Source organism: Molossus molossus, unplaced genomic scaffold, assembly GCF_014108415.1.
Source record: "Molossus molossus isolate mMolMol1 unplaced genomic scaffold, mMolMol1.p scaffold_m16_p_19, whole genome shotgun sequence".
Taxonomy (NCBI): Eukaryota; Metazoa; Chordata; class Mammalia; order Chiroptera; family Molossidae; genus Molossus; species Molossus molossus.
In genome coordinates, this window is record NW_023425354.1 from 42,025,212 (window position 1) to 42,046,145 (window position 20,934).

The 20,934-nt window shown below is 55.6% G+C and overlaps 1 protein-coding gene across 1 annotated transcript in view; it reads left to right on the plus strand.

Annotated features, from left to right (window-relative positions):
* Positions 1-10,989: 10,989 nt before the first annotated feature.
* Positions 10,990-20,934, plus strand: part of DOC2B (double C2 domain beta) — a 29,751-nt gene continuing 19,806 nt past the window's right edge. Inside the window, exons 1-2 of the mRNA XM_036268079.1 lie at positions 10,990-11,590; positions 19,306-19,385. Coding sequence (XP_036123972.1) covers positions 11,218-11,590; positions 19,306-19,385 — 453 coding nt within the window. The 5' untranslated portion in view covers positions 10,990-11,217. The remainder of the gene's footprint in view (positions 11,591-19,305; positions 19,386-20,934) is intronic.

Here is a 20,934-nt window from a genome sequence, read left to right on the forward strand (position 1 = left end):
TTCGCATTTTTAAAGTAAAAACACCTCTCTAAAGAAAGATGACAATGTTCATTTTGGTGGTTATGTTTTTTTGGTGTGTTTTATTCATCTCTATACTATTGTATATTGAGATTCAAAAGAATTTAAACAAAATGATGACCTGCCTTGCAACAGGAGATGAGGGTTATGTAAGGTCACTGGCCACCTCTGGGTAACACACCTAAGTGCCTGAAAAAAAGGGAGGCGGTGGGCATGGAACACTGTCTTGGTCCCCCCTCTTCAACCACCGTGGCCCTGGAGTTGCCTTGGCTGTCCCCAGTCCCCAAGGCGGCAGCTGGGCTGAAGCGGCCCCTCAGCCTGCCTCCCGGCTCCCAGACGCCTGGAGCACCAGGCAGACAGTGGCGGAGGGGCCTCAGACAGCGTCCCTGATTTACCAGGCTCTCCACGTCTCTGGCTGATGGATGACCCTCCGCTCTCCCCTCCTCCCTCTAAAGGCTGCTGTCTCCAAGGCCACCAGCCTGCCTGGAGTAGGAGCCTGTGCAGGCAGGGAGGAGTGGCTGGTGGGGGTGGGGCCTCTGCTGGCCCCGCCCTCCTTCCATCCTGCTGCCCTACCTGTGACCCTGAGGTCCCTGGTCAGGACAGCCACAGCTGGGCCAGGCCGCTATGTGCTCAGACTTCTCCCTTCAACAGTGGTTGAACTGAGGGCCACCCACCATGGGCCAGGCACTGTGCTAGGTCCCTGCCCCCGAGGACATAAACAACAAACAGGTCCTGGGCACAGCTGCTTTGGTGGGGTTGTCAGGCCTCTCCAGGAAATGGCCTTGAGCTGAGCTCTAAAAGGTGAGAATGAGCCCTGGCCGGTTTGGCTCAGCGGTTAGAGCGTCTGCCTGTGGACCAGAGAGACCGGGGTTCAGTTCCTGCGAAGGGCACGTACCTCGGTTGCAGTTTGTCCCCGGCCCCGGTTGGGGTTGTGTGGGTGGCAATCAGTCCATGTGTCTCTCTCTCTCACATCGATGTTTCTCTCTCTCTCTTCCTCCCTCTCTCCCTCCAGCTCTATCTGAAGATAAATGCAAAAATGCCCTAGGGTAAGGAAAATAAATAAATAAATAAATTAATTAATTAAATAAAATAAAATAAAAGGTGAGAATGAGCCCCCATAATATGATTTGGTGCATGAGTATTTTGGAGGAGTTGCTGGCTTGTGCAAAGGCCCCGAGGAGACCTAGGCTTATATCAGCGGGCCTGGGCAGGGAGAGTTATGACGGAGAGGCAATAGGGTCCTCCTCAGGTCTAAGTATCCTCTGCCGCGGCCCTGTGGGGGGGTCGAGGTACAGTCCCACCTGGGCCACCAGAGCCCAGGCAAGGCCCAGGGAGCAGCCCTAGGAAAACTCTGCTGGCCTAACTGGGGTGGGCTTCAGCCCTGAGCAGAGGCCACGCTCTGAGACTTCTAGGGGGCGGGAGAGGGTAGAACACCTTCCCTCCAGACAGGGGGAACACAGCCCGGAGCCCTGGCCCTCCCTCACAGTCACCTCACTGGCCCAGGGTTCCATGTTAACGAAGATTATGCTGTGCTGGTGGAAGGCCTGCCTGTCCCACCGCCCTGGGGACATAGGTGATTCCTGGGCCCACTCTGGCCTGCAGCCTGAGCTCCCCAGGGGCTTGGGAGGCACATCGAGTTTGACCCCACAGCTCTAGGGCCACAGAGATGAAGCAGTGCCCCAAGGTCACAAGAAATTTGACACTGTTAGAGAGACATGCAGACCTGTGATGTGGCACAGACACTGTCCCGAGGGGCCCTGGTGGGAAGAACTCCTGAGATGGCTTCAGAAAGGAATAATGCCTGAGCAGGGCTCCGAGGGCAGCATAGGAGTGCGCCGGGCGGTCCCCAGGTGGGGGCAGCAGGCGAGGCATGGGCCGGGTGTGGGTGTCTTGGGCTCTGGGCGGCGCCGTGGGAGGGGGCTGCATGGGCTGTGAGGACCCTTCAGATCAAATGTTGACTCTGCCTCTTTCTAGTGATGAGACCTTGGGCAATTGGCTTAACCTCATTTACTTAATAAAATATATTTGTTGCAATAATTATATGTTGATTGCAATGTGCAGTAGAGAAAAATACCCAGCACATCAATCCCCTTCACAGATATTATTGTTAGGACGAAGCTAACCTGGCATGAAAGCATTTTTTAAGTGAGGTGCTTTTTAAAGAGAAACATTAAGTAAATAACGACGCAGGGCTCGGCCGAGGAGCTGGGTCACCAGTGACAGAGCTTAGGGAATGCCACTTCAGGGCCTGCTCGGCTGTGCTGTGGGCTTTCGCGGGGGGCAGAGGTTTTCAAACTGCTCCTCAGACCCTGGGACTCCCGAAGGGTTCAGAGCCCGTGGAGATGCCTGGCCCGGCGGGTGAGGAGAGGAAGTGAATGACATTCTGTGCCGTGGACTGGGGGCCCGCCTCGGGGTCTGATCCCCTCACCCCGCCTGAGCTACAGAGGTGGCTTCGGAAGTAGTATGGCCACAGGCACGGCAGGGCCGGGGGTGGCTGAAATGAAGTCATCGGGAGGTGGTTGGTGGCCCACAGGTCCAGGACTGGTGCCCTTGTGTTGGCTGCAAAGGAATCAGGAACCACCATAATACAGGGAACGGGTGGAGGTGTGGGGGGGCTGGAGCTCAGCATGTTGGCAGAAGCCTCAAAGGGATTTGGGAGAACGGAGTGGGGGGAGGCCCAGGTCACCAGAGGTCTTGTCTCCAGAGACTCGGGGATCTCCGCTGCTCGGAGCAGGCTGAGAGCAAGGCAGCAGCGGAAGGAAGCGTGGGCAGCACGCTCAGAGCTGTGTGGGACGCCAGGCCCCAGACCAACGGGGACAGAAGTCCTGGTGGGGAGCTAGGCAGTGCTCAGCCAACGGAAGGACTCGGGAGCCGGCCTCTCTGCCCTGTGGAAGTCACAGCGCCCGTCCGGTGGGGAGCCCTGCCTGGGGGACCCAAGTCCTGGCTCCCAGCTCCCACCACCCTCACTGTGGAGCCAGGATTAGGACTTGTCTCAGGGGCCAGGGAGTCAGTGACTTAAATAATTATAATTTTGTATTGAAGTATAATTGACAGGTATTAGTTTCAGGTGTCTATCATAATAATTGGATATTAGTATATATTGTGAGATGATCGATAAGTCTAGTCACTATACATAGTTATGATGTTTTTCTTGTAATGAGAACTTTAAAGATCATTCTTTTCTAAAATGTTTTTATTGATTTTTTTAGAGAGAGGAAGGAAGAGAAAGAAACATTGATGTGAGAGAAACAACATCCATTGGCCGCCTCCTGCACGCCCCCTACTGGGGATGGGGCCAACAACCCAGGCATGTGCCCTGACCCAGAATCGAACCAGTGAACTCTTGGTGCATGGGTTGATGCTCAACCAGTGAGCCACACCGGCTGGGCTGAATTATTCTTTTATTGATTTTTAGAGAGAGAGGAAAGGAGAGGGGGAGAGAGATAGAAACATTGATGAGAGAGAACATTGATTGGCCTCCTCCTGCATGCCCCTCACTGGCAATTTGGCCCACAACCTGGGCACGTGTCCTGACCCGTAATCAAACTGGCGACCTCTTGGTGCATGGGTTGACACTCAACCACTGAGCCACACTGGCCGGGCCTAGATGAACTCTTTTTATCAGTTTCCCATTTATTCTTTCAGAGATACTTTATGCATATAGAAAGATACATGAGTGTGTATATCCTTTTACTTATACAACGGGAACACACTATCTCATGCCTCTTGCCTGAAATAAAAAGATTTTAGTGCATCAGAGTGTCAATACCTCTTCAATTTTCAATTTGCTACATGTATCTGTTGGCAGTACATGCCTGCCCTTAGTAGGAAAAAAAATGCTACAACACCTGGTCAGCGAGAAGAACAAATTAAACACAATGAGATGCCTTTCACATCTATCAGTCCAGCAAAAATTCAAAGTCTGGTGAGGCCAGGTGTTAGGAGGAAGCAGAGGAACTGGAACCCTTACACAGGGCTGGTGGGAATGGAAAGGGTCATAACCACTTTGGAGAGCAATTTGACACTGTCTGGTCAAGCTAAAGATACACATGTCCTTCGACCCACCAAGTCCCTGTAAAGAAACTCTCCCACATGTGGGCCAGGAGACAGGAATATCCATTGCCTCAGGTTTATAATAGCAACATGCAGGAATCAGCCTCAATGTACAACAGGAAGAGAAAGGAGAAATAAATTGTGATGTATTCAAAGTGGAATATTATACAGTGATGAAAAACTGTAGCCACATGCATCAGCAGGAATAAATCTCACAAACAGTGGTAAGTGAAAAAATCAATTGAATGAGTATATGGAGAGTATGCTACCATTGATATGAAGTTTTGAAACATGCAAAACAATACCATATATTGTTTATAGACGCATGCATCTGGAGTAAATGTAAAAATGAATGCATGGAGTGATAATTATCAAATTCAAAATAGTGATTGTGCCCTGGCCAGTGTGGCTCAGTTGACTGGAGGGTTGTCCCACGCACTGAGAGGTTGCAGGTTTGATTCCTGGTCAGGGCACATGCCCAGGTTGTGGGCTCGATGCCCAGTAGGGGGCATGCAGGAGGCAGACAATCGATGTTTCTCTCTCATCGATGCTTCTCTTTCTCTTTCCCTCTCCCTTCCTCTCTCTCCAAAAAGCAATAAAAACATTTCTTTTTTAAAAAACAGTAATTGTTTCTGGGGAAAGCAGTGGATGGAAGAGGACTATTGGGGGATTTCAAATGCATTTGTGATGTCTTGTTTTAGTTATTGTAAAATATAACACAAAATCATTTTTAAGTGTACAATTTAATGGCATTATTTACGTTCATAATATTGTGCACCTATCACCACTATTTCTTTCAAAAATATATCTTCATCACCCCAACAGAAACACTGTACTCATTAAGCAATAACTCCCCATTCTCTCCTCCCCGTACCTCAACCCCTGTCAACCTCTGTTTTTTCTGTCTCTATAAATTGATCTATTCTAGGCATTTTATATAAGTAAAATAATACAATATTTTGTGTTTTCGTATCTGTCTTATTTCACTTAACACGTCTTCAAGGTTCATCTAGATTGTAGCATTTATCAGAACTTCATTCCTTTTTAGGGCTGACTAATATTTCACTGTGTTCCACATTTGTTTCTCCACTTGGAGAACTTGGGATGTCTCCCTTTGGGCCATTATGAATAATGCTGTGTGAACATGGGTGTACAAGTGTCTGAGTCCCTACTTCCAATTCCTCGGGGTATATACTTAGGCATGGAATTGCTGGATGACATGGTAATTCTAGGCTTAGCTTTTAGAGGAACATGTAATTATTTTTTAAGCTAGTTGGTGGGTGTGGGCAGTCTACATCATACCCTAGGCCTTTTTGTATGACTGAAATATTTCATAAATTTAAGAAGTAAAATGAGTTAAAATTAGAAACCACCATTTGCATTGTTAATATCTTCTAAATTGCATCAGTAATTCGAAGCTGTCTGAGGGAACATCTGTGGCTTTTGGCCCTGGGTTTCAAAACTGCCAGTCAGAGCTCCTGCCCACCCCAACCTGTTCATAATGCTCAGACGTTCGCCCCAGTTCCGAAGACATTGGAACCAGACCCTGAGCTCCAGTGGCCCCCAGGCCTCTTATGGGGGGCACTGCCTCAGCCATGCTGTCACCTAAGCCTCAGGCTCCACCCCTTGTCCCCCAGCGGGTTATTTCTGGAGCTTCCCCTAAGCTTTTCGCATTATCCCTCCCTGGCCTCTGATTCCAGGCGGAGGCAGCCTGATCCGGGGCTGAGCCCCTCCTGGCAGGTGAGCCTCTCACCTTGGCCTCTTTTCAAGCCCCGACCATGGCCTGTGTGGTGGGACAGGGAGCCACGGTCCTTGCGCTCAACCCTGAGTGTGAGTTCCAGGTCTGCCTCGTGTGACCTTGGGCCAGGTGCTCCGTCTCAGTAGGCCTCAGTGTCCTCCTGTGGAAAGCCAGAGGGGTAAGTGAGGTAGGGGCTCACAGACCTGTGGTCTGCAAACCACTGGGCAGGGAGGGTCCTGGGGGCAGGGGCATCTCTTGGAGCCATTTAGCTCATCACAGCTGCTCCGAGAGCATCTGCCTTCTGCAAAACAGCATCATTAGGTAAGTGTTAACTTTTCCCCACTGGTAGGACTAGTGCTAGTAAATGTACTGTGACGAGTGTAATGTGTTTATGAGAATGTGCATAATAAATTATCAGAAAGAGCTGCATTTTTAATATCGCTTCATACATCAAGTTCGCCTCTCAGCCGACGCAGGCTATGCTGCAAACTCGCGCCGACCGGCTCACGCTGGCCGTGGCCCGGCCACGGTCTAGGCCACGGTCTAGGCCACGGAAGAGGCAGCGCTCCGCCACAGGGGTCGCTCCCATGTCCCTTCCTGCTTTGCCCTATGTCATTAGAATCTAAAGGAAAATGGGCTTCATGCATCACCGGGGCCCCTGCCGAAGGCAGCACCGGGCTCGGCGCAGGGTAGCTGCTCAATAAATGTGTGTTTAAATGGGGACTTATAAAGAAATGAGTGGACAGGTGCCCCATTCCATCACCCAGCAAGTGCTGGGGATTCCTCCACTGACCCCGCCTCTGGGTTAGAAATGGCTCTTAGGATAGAGAAGGTCCTGTCCGCACAGCATGCCAAGAGCTCTGTCAGTGCACCCTCCGGGAAGGGGGGAAATTGGGGGCACACGTTAGGCCAGGGAGGGCCCTTCCTCCCGGAGCGCGGACACCAGCCAGAGGTGCCAGCCAAGGACATCCCGCTAAGTGCAGGGTAAAGGTCATTTCCTCCAAAAGGCCTGTCGCCTACTGGAAGGAAGAGCTTTAATGGGTGGTTCTCAGCCAGGAAACAGGCCATAATGGCCAAAGGAATATGTACCAGACCCCCATTGGGACGTTGCCAATGCGCTCTAGAGAGGCTGACGCACCCCCCCCCCCCCAGGTGCTGCACATTGAACAGTGTGGAGGCAGCAAAGCAGGTGAGAAGCGCTGTATTAAACCACCAGCACCTTCTGGCCCAGTGATACTCATAAAAATAATTGTGCATAAAAATAATCCAGGGGTGTTTGATAAGATGCCCCCGGAGTCTTCACGAACATGTCTGAGTCAGTGGGATCTGCATTATTAATGGGTGTTCTGCATCCTTCCAGAACCCACATCTAGCTCATTAGACAGGAGCGTTTGTGTGTCTGCGGGTGGGAGGTTAGCAGCCTATGGGGGAAGCAGGTGGGGGGCAAATGAGGACGCAGTGTTCCTGACCAAGGGCCAGTCCAAAGTGCCGAGCTGCCCACCCAGCACGGGGATGAGGGGTGACATGATTGATGAGGGGTCTAGACATGTCCAGCTGCTTAAAGATCCCCACACGTGCCCAGTGGTGCCCCAGCCTTGGCAAGTATATTCACTTGCCAATACACTTTCCCCCTGCGTCCTCACCTGGCAGGGAAGGGGCAGCCAGCTGCACTCCACTGGTGGAGAAACTGAGGGAGCGCAGGGCAGATGATGGTGCTTGGCACCGGGAAGGCAGAGGCAAGAACATTACAGCACACCGACTGCCTGTTGCGTGCCAGGCACTACACAATGCACCCTCTACCCGTCCCCACCTCCAGTGCTTGTGAGGCTGTTCATGGCCTCCATTCCACAGGTGACATGGAGGGCCTAAGGTCACGACTTGCCCAGGTCAGACACAGGAGGAGGGAGACACTGGCTTTTGAGTCCAAGTCTGCCTGACTCCACAGCCCACACTCTTTCTAGAAACTGCCCACCTGCCCAGCTAACACCAATTCTACGCCTCCTGGGGACCTACCCAACGCAGCTGGGCTCAGAGCTAGACAGACTCGGACCTCACAGTGGTTCTCAACTCCACCACGTGCCAGAGGTCGGCCCCGCATATGGCCCAGTGTTTCTCCAGCTGGCATCCTCGGGTTCCCTGGCTCTGTGCTTTGGAGTCTCAGCCCTATGCCCCACACCTTCTAGACCCTCCCAGGAGTACCTGCAGAACCAAGAGCCATGAACTGATTCTCCAAAAAGCCAGACCCACAGGTCAAGCAGCAGAATGGAGTTGTCAGCCCCCATTCTGTGTCCGCCCTCAGTGAACATGGGTATAGCTTTGATGTCAAAAGAACACAGATTCAGCCCTGCCAGTGAGGCTCAGTGGATTGAGCATTGTCCCATGGACTGAGAGGTCCCGGTTCAATTCCCAGTCAGGGCACATGCCCAGGTTGCGGGCTCGATCCCTAGTGGGGGGCATGCAGGAGGCAGCCAATAAATGTTTCTATTTCTCTCTCCCACTCTCTCTAAAAAAATCAATAAAAACATATTTCTAAAAAAAGAACACAGATTCAGCCCTGGCTGGTGTGGCTCAGTTGGTTGAGCACCATCCCATGCACCAAAAGGTTGCCAGTTCAATTCCTAGGGTTCAGGTTTTGTCCCCAGAGTGCGTACAGGAGACAACTAGTCGATGTTCTCTTGCATTGATGTTTCTATCTCTCTCCCTCTCCTTTCCTCTCTCTCTAGGAAAAAAAAAAAAATCAATAAAAACATTTTTTTTAAAATACAGGGTCAGGGGCCAGAAAAAATCTAAGCTCTCATTCCCAGTCGCTTACTGTTCTGAAGCCTCAGTTTCTCCATCTGTAAGATGATGACAACACTCCCTTATTCCCAAAGGAAAAAAATTGCGAAATGATGGTTCAGTGTCGGTGTCTTAACACCCTGTGTCATTACGTAATCACTTGGTGACGCAGCCACCTCTGGCGAAGAAGCCATTCTGTGCCTATGAAAGGGCTAATCCCCACACGCATTTCTGGAAATGACCCACTTCCAGGCTCTCCTGTCCTTCCCCTGGCCTTTGAGTCTTGGAAGGCTGACTTTTTCTCCCATCAGGATCCCAGACTGTGCTTAGGAAGCCCTCGGGCTGGCCCATTCCCGCTGCGACCCCTGCGTGCTCTTGGCCCTCTCTGCTCCTTTCTTCCTCCTCAGGTCGGGCTGTCCCCATGCAAGAGGCCTCAGGAGAAGGTTCAGGGAACAAGGTTTTACCTGCGTTTCCAGCTGTGCTCTGATCCCTGGAGCCCTATAGGGGTGTGGGGAGGAGGCCAGGGAGGGGCAGAGGAAGCCTCAAAAGTCCGAACACCTGGATTCTTTTTTTGTTTTTCTTTATTGATTTTAGAGAGAGAGGAAGGAAGAGGGAGAAAGATAGAAACATCGATGAGAGAGAACATCGACTGCTCTCCTTCTGCACGCCCCTCACTGGGTATTGGGCCCACAACCTGGGCATGTGCTCTGACCGGGAATCAAACCAGCGACCTCTTGGTGCATGGGTCAGTGCTCAACCACTGAGCCACACCGGCCGCGCGGGACACCTGGATTCTAACGCCAGTTCTGCCACCAGCCAGCAGTCCCCCCGCTTTACTTTCCTCACTGCAAAAGGGGAACAGTGAATCCTGCCTACATCATGGGGTGGTGTAAGGAATCAATGAGATGACATCTTCAAACATCTTGACATGGTATACCATAGCTTTCAGCGACGGATAGTGACCATCACTACCCAGTGCAGAACTTACCATGAAACAACATAGGGTTCTTCATCATTTCTCACCAGCGGGTCTCATCTCCCAAGGAAAGGGAGAAGGAAAAGCCACCCTGTTGAGCACCTCTTATCTGTCATACTCTGTGACAGATGGGGCCTCACCATAAGGCTGTGACGTTTGAATTAGCCCCATTTCACAGATGAAGAAACTGAAGTACAGAGAGATCAAATGGTCTGCCAGAATGATGCAGCTGGAGATGATGAGGACAAGGCCTCCTCTCCTTTCTCTCTGCTCCCCACCCCTCCACAGGGGTTACGGTGGAGGGAGGGGCTCATTCAGACTCAAGGATAGGACCGAACCAAGAAGATAAGCATTTCGGATCTGTCAGTAGGAACCAGAGAGTAAACAGGATTCTGTCCATGCCCAGGGCTTTCTGGGGCACACCTGTATAAGCAACAGCCCTTCCCAACAGAGCTCTGTTTCCGGAAAGCAGACCGGCAGCCAGGGCTGGGCTGTCTGGGATTTGTTTAGTTATCTGATCACGTGAGTGAGGCCTGAGTGGATGGGCAGACCACTCCCTGCCTCTCTACCTCTGCCTCATCCATCATTCCCTGGGAAGGGCTCCTCTGCCGGGGCCCTGCCTGCCTTCACACCCCTCCTGACCACAGCTTGTGATGGAGGCTCCCACAGACCCTGTCCCCATGGGTCCCTTCAACTACGCACTGGCTAAGCGAAGGACTGAGTTGAGTTTACAGAATGTTTGTATGTGACCTGAGAGGAAGTGTGAACAGACTGTGCCAACAATGACCTTGGACAGCTGAGGATGTACTTGCCCTGCTAGTGTGTGAGCAGCCTGTGCCTGCACTCCTAGGAGTGTGGCTGTGTATCCCACTAGATGTGTGTATGGGGCTGTGTGTGCAGAATCCCTCATCACTTCTATGGTGTGTTTGTGTGCCCTGCTAGGCATGCTTGGGGGCATGCCCAGTCCCCTGACTACCTCTATGCCCATGTGTTTGTGTGTTATGTTCGGGGGTGTACTCAACCAATTCTGTATGGATACCTATGTGTGTAGGGAGTGTCCTGCAGATATGAGCCAGTGGACATTTCCGCCAAGTGTCTACACACGTTTGTGTGTGCTTGGAATGTCCTTGCACAGCTGCGTGTGTCCTATGAGAGTGAAGGGGACCCAGCAAGTGCTGGCACGGGCGGGAACGTGCGGAGTGTGCGTCCTGCGTGTCCCTGCTCAGCTCCTTGCTTGTCCTGTGACCGTGCGTGAGTGGAAGGCGCTCAGGCGGCCCTGCCCTCCCGTGTGTGCGCGCGCGGGGTCCCGGGCCGGGGTGCGCGCCGGTGTGAGTGCCAGTGAGTGCGGCGCCGCTCGGCTGGCTCGGCTCGCTCGGCTCCGCGCCGCCCGCGCAGCCCGCGCCGCCCGCACACTCACACTGCTTGGTTGCTACCGGGTGACGCGGGCTGGGCCCGCCCCCTGCCTGCTGGCCCCTGGCACTCACTCGCGCCCGCCACCGCCAAGCAGGTAGCAGCCGAGTCAGGGCCGTCCTGGGGGCGCCGCCGGCGTTGCCCACACCCTCCTCCGCGCCCCGCCGGGCCTGCTGAGCCGCCCCCAGGCCGGGGCCGCGCCAGACCAGGCCGGGCCGCGCCCGGGCGGGACCGCGCTGCCTGCATGACCCTCCGGCGGCGCGGGGAGAAGGCGACCATCAGCATCCAGGAGCATATGGCTATCGACGTGTGCCCCGGCCCCATCCGGCCCATCAAGCAGATCTCCGACTACTTCCCCCGCTTCCCGCGGGGCCTGCCCCCGGCCGCGGGGCCCCAAGCCGCTGCGCCCCTGGACGCCCCCGCGCGCCCGGCCGCGGCCAGTGCGGGCCACCGCAGCCCCTCCGACGGCGCCCGCGACGACGACGAGGACGTCGACCAGCTCTTCGGAGCCTACGGCGCCAGCCCGGGCCCCGACCTCGGCCCCAGCCCGGCGCGGCCGCCCGCCAAGCCGCCCGAGGAGGAGCTGGGCGCCGACGGCTACGAGTCCGACGACTGCAGTAAGTTTCCAATCCGCCGGCTTCGCGCCCGCTCCCCGCGGCTCGGCTCCTCGCGTGCTCTCCAACCTGGGCGGCCCTCGCCCCGCCGCGGTCTCTCGCGCCCCTCGGCGCACCCCCGCTGGGCGGCGGCCCCCTCGCCCGTTCGCCGCGCTCTCCGCGCGCCCTGAGACCTGGCCCGACACCTCCCTCCGCCCGGACGGGAGAGGTGAGAAGTTTAAGGACGCCCCCTGGGGGTGTCCCATGCCCGAGGTCCGGCTCCCTGGAGCCCGCGCCGCACCCCGTCTCGGCCCGCAGCCGGAGCTCGGCGCGGGCAGCGGCTTTGTTCCCGGGAAGGGCGGAGCTGCGCCCTGGGGAGACACCAGTTGCTGCCGCCTGCGCGGTGGCTCACCGCCCTGAGCCTGCCGCGGGCCGCCGCTGGGCCGAGGGTCGGGCTGGAGCCGCAGGAGGAGGGGCGGGGGCCGGCCGGCCTCCCGATGGGCCCGGCGGCCCGCAGAGTGCGGCGGCTTTGCTGGCGCGCGGGGCGAGGACCAGGGGACTGCGGGGCCGCTTGTCCTTTGTAAAAACCTTGGCGGTTCCTCCTCCCGCGTCTGTGGACCCCTGCGCCGCGCTCGCTGGGCCGCCGACCTTCGCCCACCTGTTACGCCCGTTTCCCCGGCCAGGAAGGGCCCCCAGCCCGCGCCTCCTCCTCGAGGGGCTGAGCCCTGAGCCCCAGGGAGGAGGCGAGCACCGGGATCCCCGGGGGCCGAGGCCCGGCCGGCGGGCGCTCCTGGCGCCTTTCCCGTCTCTGACGGCGCCTGCCCCGCCCGACCCGGCCTGGAGGGGAAACGGAGGCTGAAGAGGTCGCTGCCCGGTGTTGAATTGGTTCGAGCGGGATGAGAATGGGGAGAGGGGAGCGCTGCCTGCCGGACCCCCACCCCAGCTGTAGCCCCGGCCGCGTCACTCTCGGACCTGGAAAACCGGCGTCAGACGCCAGCCCTGCCCAGGATGTGGACCTTTGGGAGCTGGGGTCACTCTGGGCATCGCCAAGACCCACGGGGCCCCATCCCCCCGCGCAACGCAGCGAGGTTGGCTGCGCCTGGCTTGGATGCTCACAAGGGCCTCGCGTTGGGGGTCTGGAGTCCCCCCAGCGTAAAATGTGCCTCTGGAAGCTGCTGGTGGGGTTATCAGCACTCCGGAGGTGAAGGAGGGAGGGGGTGGCAGATCTCTCCTCCCCTACCTAAGGAGGCCCATCAGCTGAGGTGGGTCAGAGCCCAGGCCTGTGTGGGAAAATTGCCTTCTCTGCACTTTCTCTGGGCCTGGACCACAGCCCTGCAGCCAGAGGCTGGCATATTGAGGCCCTGCCCCCTCCACCCCACCTCCCCATGGGGCTGGGGAGCAGTCCTCTCCCCGACTTTTCTGCCAGCTTGGGGAAATTGGGTTGCCAGAGTTTATTGGCCTCGGGCCTGTGTCCTGGATCTTCCCCACCCCCAGTTCCTGGCACCCTGGGCAAAACGCACCCCCATTTGCTGTGCCTCTGGGCAGGCCCTAACAGGGACCCAAGTCGCCCCTTTGGATGCTCTGAATCCAAAGTCACCTACAGAAGAAAGGATGGGGAACTTGTTTTTGTTTTCAGTATCTTTCCTTCCACCCCAGGGGGGGAGGGGGAAGGGCTTCTGCCTGAGCTTCAGGCAGCCCTCCAAGTGCACCAAGGGTCCTCTGGATAAAATACAACAAAGAGGTGAGAAATTTGGACATTTATTTTGGCTGTCCCTGAAACCACAGGAAGGAGGGGACCAGAAAGTCCAGAACTCAGGCCCACTACCACAGCTCCAGCCCATCATCTCAGCAGTCCTTCACGGAGCACTGCCCTGGCAGCACCGACAACAGGGCTGGGGCCCTGGACCCGGAGAGCTCAGGGCCCAGCAGGGGCCAGACGCACGTGGGGTCAGCGGGACAAGGCAGTCCTGGACACAGCCTTGTCAGCCTGAACTGTGAGCTGGTCACACCCCTCTCACCAGGGCACTCTGCTGAGAAGAGCTAGAGAGGACGGAGTGTGGCTGAGCCAGGGCCAGCTTGGACCCCCCATTCCCTTCAGGGGGCAGCCCACCCTGGGCTTGGATCCCATCAGCGGCTGAGCAAACACCCCAGGCATGGGAGCACAGAAATCTCGGCTCCTGCCCACAGAGGGACCAAGTTCTGGGGCAGAATTGTTCTCCACCCAGTACCCTCGGCCACAGGCCCCTCTTGGCTCTGACAGCCAGATCCCTAGGATAAGCCTAAATGATTCAAGCCAGATGGTTCTTTACAGCTTCAGCCAGGGCTATGCTATTTGCTGCCCTAATTATTGGATTATCTCTCTTCTAACAAAAAGAAGTGGGGGTGGTTGCTCTGTTGTCTAAGGCCAAGAGCGAAGTGCTGTTTATTTATTCGGCCTTTTCCTCCTTCTCTTTAAAGCTCATCCTTATTAAGTCACCTCAAGGCACAAGCACAAAGGTGGCATGTTCCAAACTGATCTAATCGAGGAACGATGATGGGGGAAATACTCACTGATTGAATGGTGGAGTTAGACGTGCCCCCCTCCCCCAGTGGTCCACAGCGTGCCTGCCTGAGTGGTACTCCGAGGCTTGCTGCCCTCCATGGGCCCTGTGGCCCACCCTCTTTATGTACCTCTACCCTGCATACCCACTCTCCACCCGTGGAAACCCAGTCCATTCTTCAAAACTGTAATGACTAGAATGCTTTGGGTTCAAGTTAACAGATCACTCAAAATGCATTAAACACTGAGGACTGTTGAGGTCCGTGGTACCGGGGTAGATTTGTGCAGCAATTCATCAGCCACATCAGTAGTGATGGTTCTGTTTGTCTTTCTATTTGATCATGCTCATGTCCTCTTAGGCTGACCTCCCTCATGGTCCAAGGTGGCTGCTACAGATCCAGCCATCACATGTAACAATAAGATCCTAACTTTGATAAAGATCCATTTCCTATCCCATGTCTCAGTTTAAGAGTGAAGAAATCTCATCCGGCTGGTGTGGCTCAGCGGTTGAGCATCAGCCCATACACTAAGAGGTCACCGGTTCGATTCCCAGTCGGGACACATGCCCATGTTGTGGGCCAAATCCCCAGTAGGGGGCATGCAGGAGGCGGCCAATCGATGTTCTCTCTCGTCAATGTTTCTGTCTCTCTCCCTCTCCCTTCCTCTCTCTCTCTCTAATCAATAAAGGAAAAAATAATAATAATTTTAAAATAAAATAAAATCAATAAAGGAAAAAAAAATTTTTTTTTAAAGTGAGGAAATCTCTCCCAGAGTCCCCAGGAGACCTATCCTCTGCCTCATTGGCCAGAATTGCACTGTGTGCCCATGTTTACACCTGCCCTGCAGGATTCAGCCTGGGCTAGGGCAGGACTGATGGCAGGGAGGCCTGGAGCACAAAAGGAGTGGGGACTCGCCGCTGGGCCTGCCCGAAGGCCCTCAGCTGGGGCCATTCCCTGGGCCCCACTGGCAGTGATTTTTCTTCCTTTGAACCAGCCATGTTCTGCCTGGACCATATTTTTATGCACTCGACATTATAGGACCATCTCTGTGTCGGGCACTGTGCTGGGCATGGGGATTCAAGAATGCCTGAGACATCAACTCTGACATCAGGGAGTTTATGGAAATCAAAATGCACAAAGAGCCCAGCAGAGGACAAGAGGCAGGGACCCAGTGCACAGCGCTGGCTTGCAGAGTTCACCCACAGAGAAGGCTCACTCGGAGTCTGGAGGGAGGGAGGGAGGGAGGGAGGGGCGTGCTCCTGGTAGAGGGACTGCCGTGTGCTCAGGTCCAGATGTTCAGGGAACAGCCCAGCAGAGGCAGAACAGTAAGGTTCAGTGGCTGAAGAAAAGGGGAAAATTTTATGACGAAGCCAAAGCCATCATATCAGAGGAACAGAGGACCTTGAATGCCACACTAAGGACTTTGAAATGAGTCCAGGAGGCAGTGGAGAACCCTTGAACAATTTAAAACAGGGATTGAATAGATTTATAAAAGTCCTAACCTCTGCCTCTGAGCTCCTGGGAAGCAGGATGTATGGCTCATTCTTCTTTGCATCCCCCGCAGAGTCCAGCTCAGTGCCTCAGTTTCCCCAGCTACGAAATGCTTTCAACTCAGGCTTGATCATTTGTAGCCCTTGCCATAGATTTTTTAAACTATTTGAAGGAGGAACATCTATAACAGAAATGAATTAATTATTTAAAAAAATTAAAAGAAAACTATTTGAGAGGCTGAAGTTTTTCTTAAAAACAAAAGCTGTAGATTTCCTATCCCCAAGGGTGTACGGGCGAGGAAAGTCCAGGTGCAAACCAAGGTCAAAATGATGCTGTCAGTCTACATCAGCAAAGTGGAGGGATGTTCAGCCTTAGAGAAACCGACAGGGGCTCGAGCTTGATTTTCTCTGAATTAGCCCCATTAAAGCTCTATAATTATCAACAAGCGGGTGACAACTCTCAAAGGCCCATTAGTGACCAACCCTCATTATTTTTCCAAGGATGCAAACTTTAGCCAAGACATGTGATTTGAGTGACCCAAGGGCAGGACCCAGTGGCTCACAGACAGGCACCTCCACCTGCCCTGAGGGCCCTCTCCACCCACACGCCCTGGGTGCATTTCCAACTCAGAGGCCCCCCTGCAGGGCACAGCCACACCCTTCGTGGTCCCCAAGAGCGACTCTGCTTTTCTCTCTTTCTTCTCCAAAGCATCCTCCTGAGATTTCAGCTCAGCTAAGTGGCAGACAAAAAATGTGGAAGCTTCGAGCTTTAAGGCAGGATCTATCAGGATGGAAATGAAGAGGCCTAGATTCTGTGTCCAGTTCTGCTGTGCCACCCTGAACAGGTCACCTCCCCTCTCTGAGCCTCGTTTCTGTGAATGAGACATGAAGGCTTTGGACTAGAAACTCCCTAAGAGAGCTCCGGCACTAGGCATGTTGTGCCTTCCCGGAAAGTGATAACAGGTGTGTCAGCTCTGCCGAGCAGCTCGGGCCCTCCTTAAACAGGGATGTCTGGAGACCCAGTGGAAAAGGCTTCTCTCTCCTGCAGTTTCCCGGGGGGGGGGGGGGGGCGGGCGGCCCTCTTCTCCCTGGCTGGCCTTCTCTGGGATTGGGAAACCGGGCAGAGATGATGGAGTGTGCATTTCAACATGCACGCATCACATCAGAGAGCAGCTGGAGAGAGGGTCGGTTTGACTGGACCGGCCATGTGGACTGAACATCTGCTCTTTGCTGGTGTCCCAGGCATGGCGGAGGCATGGTCCCTGCTCTCGGGAGGCTAATATCTGGGGGATAGCAAGCCACAGATAGGCCTGCACTGAACAATAGACTAAATGACGGTCATGTAAAGCCAACAGCTTTGGAGAACATTATTACAAAAGCCCAGAGCTGGAGAACGGCAGGCTCGTGGCTGTGCAGAGCTGCTAGGGGTATGGGGCTGCAGGCCTCACTTAAAGCATCCGCAGTTGCCCACCGGCCTTGGGAGCCACAAACACAGGCAGCAGGAGGCCAGATACAGTTCCCTTAAAGCAATACAGTCCACTCAGGACAAAGTCTCTTAGGCTCCATTCAAGGTGTGTTGACTCTTAGTTTGGACACAATTCTAACAAGTATTCCCACCTAGTTTCATAGAATAAACAAGTAGCTATTGAATAGGAGGGAGGATTGCGTACCAGATGTAAGTACTTTAACAGGAGTTTCAAGCTGATGGCAAAGCAGGAGGCAGGAAAATGAGAAAAAACTCAAAATGAGTGGCCACCTGGGGTCACGTGGTGGCGGAATCATCTCACACCCCCTTCGGTGTCTGTGCTGTGGCTGTGACACAGAACAGCCGTCATCATCATAGCAATGACTCAGGTTATTCGGAAAAGGATAAGTGAGCAGTTGTATGTTCCACTCACAAAGCCTGGGCGGGGACTGATCCACTTTGGAACGAGTTTATTCCAGAAGGTGTCTCAGGGGGGCAACTACAGTTATCCAGAAAAGTCACCTAAATGGGTCTGCTCCTTCTATAATTATCTGCTGGGCGCTCTCTGTATCCCAGCTGTGTATTAAAGCACAATGCTATGAGGGGGACACTAGCGTGTCTCCATCTTGCAGAGGAAACTGAGGCAGAGAGAGGCCAGATGAGCTGCCAGAGGTCGCACAGCAGGGAAGTGCAGAGCCGGGACTTGAACCAGGGTCATGTGCCCCCAGGCAAGGACAGAGATGCAGATCCGTGTGCCTCGTCCTGTGTGAGGAGCTGGGGAGCAAGACACATGCCTTGGTGCCACCACCTCAGAATAAAGGGCAGCTCCATGTGCACAGGCCTTAATTTGCCCATTTCTCTGCACCTCCAAAACTGCCAGGCCTGGGCCCCATATGAGCCCAGGGATCTGTGGGCACTGTGGTTCCTGTGACATCTACTCAGCTCTGCCATTGTTAGAGTGAGAAGCATCTGTGATTCAGATGTAAATGGACGAGTGTGGCAGACTTGGCCAGTGGGCCATAGTTTCATATAGACCCATGTTGGGTGCCCTGACCTCCCCCGCATCACTCCAGCCACTCATCCTCCCCCCACCCCCACCCCCGCGGCTGGCTTGTGGTTGGAATGTCCCTTCCCCAGCCCCACTGTGCACTGGCCAACTCATCACCTCCTCCAGGAAGCCTTCCTGATAGCTGCAATTAACATCAAGGCCAGGCACACCCCACTGCTCCCGGCCCACCAGGCTCTGTTGTGGCAAAGTCTTTTCATCCGTTCCTCCCATTAAGCTGTGCTTTCCTTAGGGCAGGAACTATGCCTTATTAACGTCATCTCTAGAGTGTGCATATTGTAGACACTTGGTAAGAAATGAACGAGTGATGCCGATCGACCAGCCCAGCAGCCTGCAAGCAGGATCTGGGCTTCTAAAGACACCCTGTGAATGTGCCCTTTGCTGCCCAGAGACCGGCCCCGAGGTCGGCCCCGCACAGCTCTCGTCTTCATGCTGGGAGCCACGCTGGCATGTTAGGCCCCAGCTGCCATGACGGCCCCCGAGGGTGGCAGCTGCACCCAATTATTGCTGCGTTCTCTGCTCAGCCTTTGGGAATTGCCTGCTGCCATAAGAGGCTTGATGGTAACAGCATGAGGATGCAGCTGGCGCCTCAAAGCCTGCCCAGGCCCCCAGGGACCCGAGACCAGGGAGCTGTACCCTGAGTGTTGCCGGGAGGTGGGTGAGAGGGTCAGCCCATCAGCCGGCCAGGCCTGCAGCCTGGCAAAGCCCTGTCTCTTCCGCCTTTCAGTAAATCTTGTGACATTTAATGGCTGAGGGAAACTGAGGCCGGAGCCTAGACTGTCAGTGGCTCAAGGAGGGCAGGAGGACAGGAGTCCTTTAGCGGAGTGCCCAGGACGTGTAGGCGCCATCCCGGGCCAGCCACAGTCAGGAAGCACAGCGTGGAGCTTAGGGCCTGGGCCGTGCAGCCGACACCTGGGTTTGCCTCTGGGGCCCCCACTCACAATGACTGGGGGGGACTGACCTGGCCTCTCAGAGCCTCAGACCCTCATCTAGAAAGTGGGGAGAACATTGCTCACTTCCCAGGCTTGGCAGAACTGGGAAGCTGGGGGGAGGGATTGGCATGCAGTAGTACCAGTTAGTGGCAGTCACTGTGGGCCCTGGCACCTCATCCGACCTCACAGAGGTGGGGGACACTTCGCCCTGCAACCGATGCATGACCTGAGCCCTCCTCTTTCCGCAGCCGCCCTGGGCACGCTGGACTTCAGCCTCCTCTACGACCAGGAGAGCAACGCCCTCCACTGCACCATCAGCAAGGCCAAGGTAGGCCGCAGCTGTCCCCAGGCCCAGCGTCCTGGAGGAGGGGCTCAGTCCTGCCCCCCTGTTTCTTGTCCAGGCTCGGTGGTGTCCCTGCTGTGTGGGAGCAGGGCAAGGAGGGAATTTTTGCCTAAATAATCTCAGCTGCCCTAAAAGCCCCGCAGAGGGAGGTGTTTAAGGAAGGAGCAGAAGCCAAGGAAGGGGAGGAGGAGGAGCGGATGAAGGCCTGGCGGGGCTTTCAAGGGACAGAGGCCCGGAGCTGGAGAGGGGGCAGCTGAGGGAGGGAAGGAAGCCACTGTCCCACTCTGGGCCCTGAGGCCCTCCAGGCAGGGGATTCATCTCAGAGTCGGGGCCTCTAGGTCAGGGCTGTGGGCGGTCCTGCCCCTCGGGCTTGGCACGTCAGCTCTGTTCTCAGCCATGCTGTTCCCTTCGTCCCCCTGCCCATCGCTCCCTCTGGGAGGAAGGTGCCAAGGTTGATGTTCTCTCGCAAGGTAAGGGCGGCAGTGCAGCCAGGAGAACCTCCCAGTAGTCATGGAAGGGCCCGGGCCTGGCTCAGAGCAAGGAGCTAGCTGCCCGGGCCCAGACCCCCTAGTTCCCAGCCTGCGAGCTTCTCTGCCCCTCCCCCCTCCCTCCCTGCCGTGGCTCTGCCCACCCAGGGGGCCGGGCTGCCTGCCACTGCCCCAGCTGTGCCCACCCGGTTGGGGCCACCACACCTGGACAGCCATCGCAGGGGTGAGTATCGTCCACGTTGGCCCGGGGCCTAGCTGGGCACCTAGAAGCCTGGCTCTGAAGCCCGGGTGCCCCTTCCCAGAAGCACAGCAGTGGGTGGCTGCAGGTGCCCTCCGGGCGCAGGGGCAGGAGGGGGGCCTCCTCGTCCCTGAAGGCGGGCCTGGTCCTGAGCAAACGGCAGTTCACCTCTGGATGGTGTCCCGGGGTGGCCAGCTCGGCCTCCACGTGCCTCCATGCCTGTGCCTGCTCCCGGGAGAAAAGAGCTCTCTCGGCGAGAGCAGGCGGGAGGTCAGCTACGCCCTGTCTGTCCCGGTTCCCGACCCGTCAGAGTGAGTGAGGGCTGCCATCTTGTGGAGGGACCTCCGTGGCCAGCCAGCTAGCTGTGTGGCCTCCACAGACCCAGACAGACAGGCGCTGTGGCAGATCCAGGGAGCGACAGCCTGGGCTCCAGGGCTGAGTGGACAGATGGCCAGTGAGGGAAGTTTTGTTTGGGGAGTGGGGGGACGGGAATGAGGAAGAAGGAAGGGCCTGACCAAAGCAGGGTCATGAGGGCCTCATTCAGAGACAGGTGAGTCACCTGGCCTCCACGATAAGGAGACTAGAAAGAGAAAGGCCGCTTTGACAGACGCCCCGTGACCCCTGCCCTGGGCCAGGACATCTGGGGGAGGGAGATGACAGCAGCACTGAGCCACCCCCTCCCCCACCCTCAGAGTGTGGGGCCAGGGCTCCTCTGTGAAGGGGGTCGTGAATGGACCCAGCCAGGTGTCGGGAACAAAGGTGCCTGGAGCCCTGCCTGCTCTGTGTCCCCAACCCCCGGTTCCAGCCT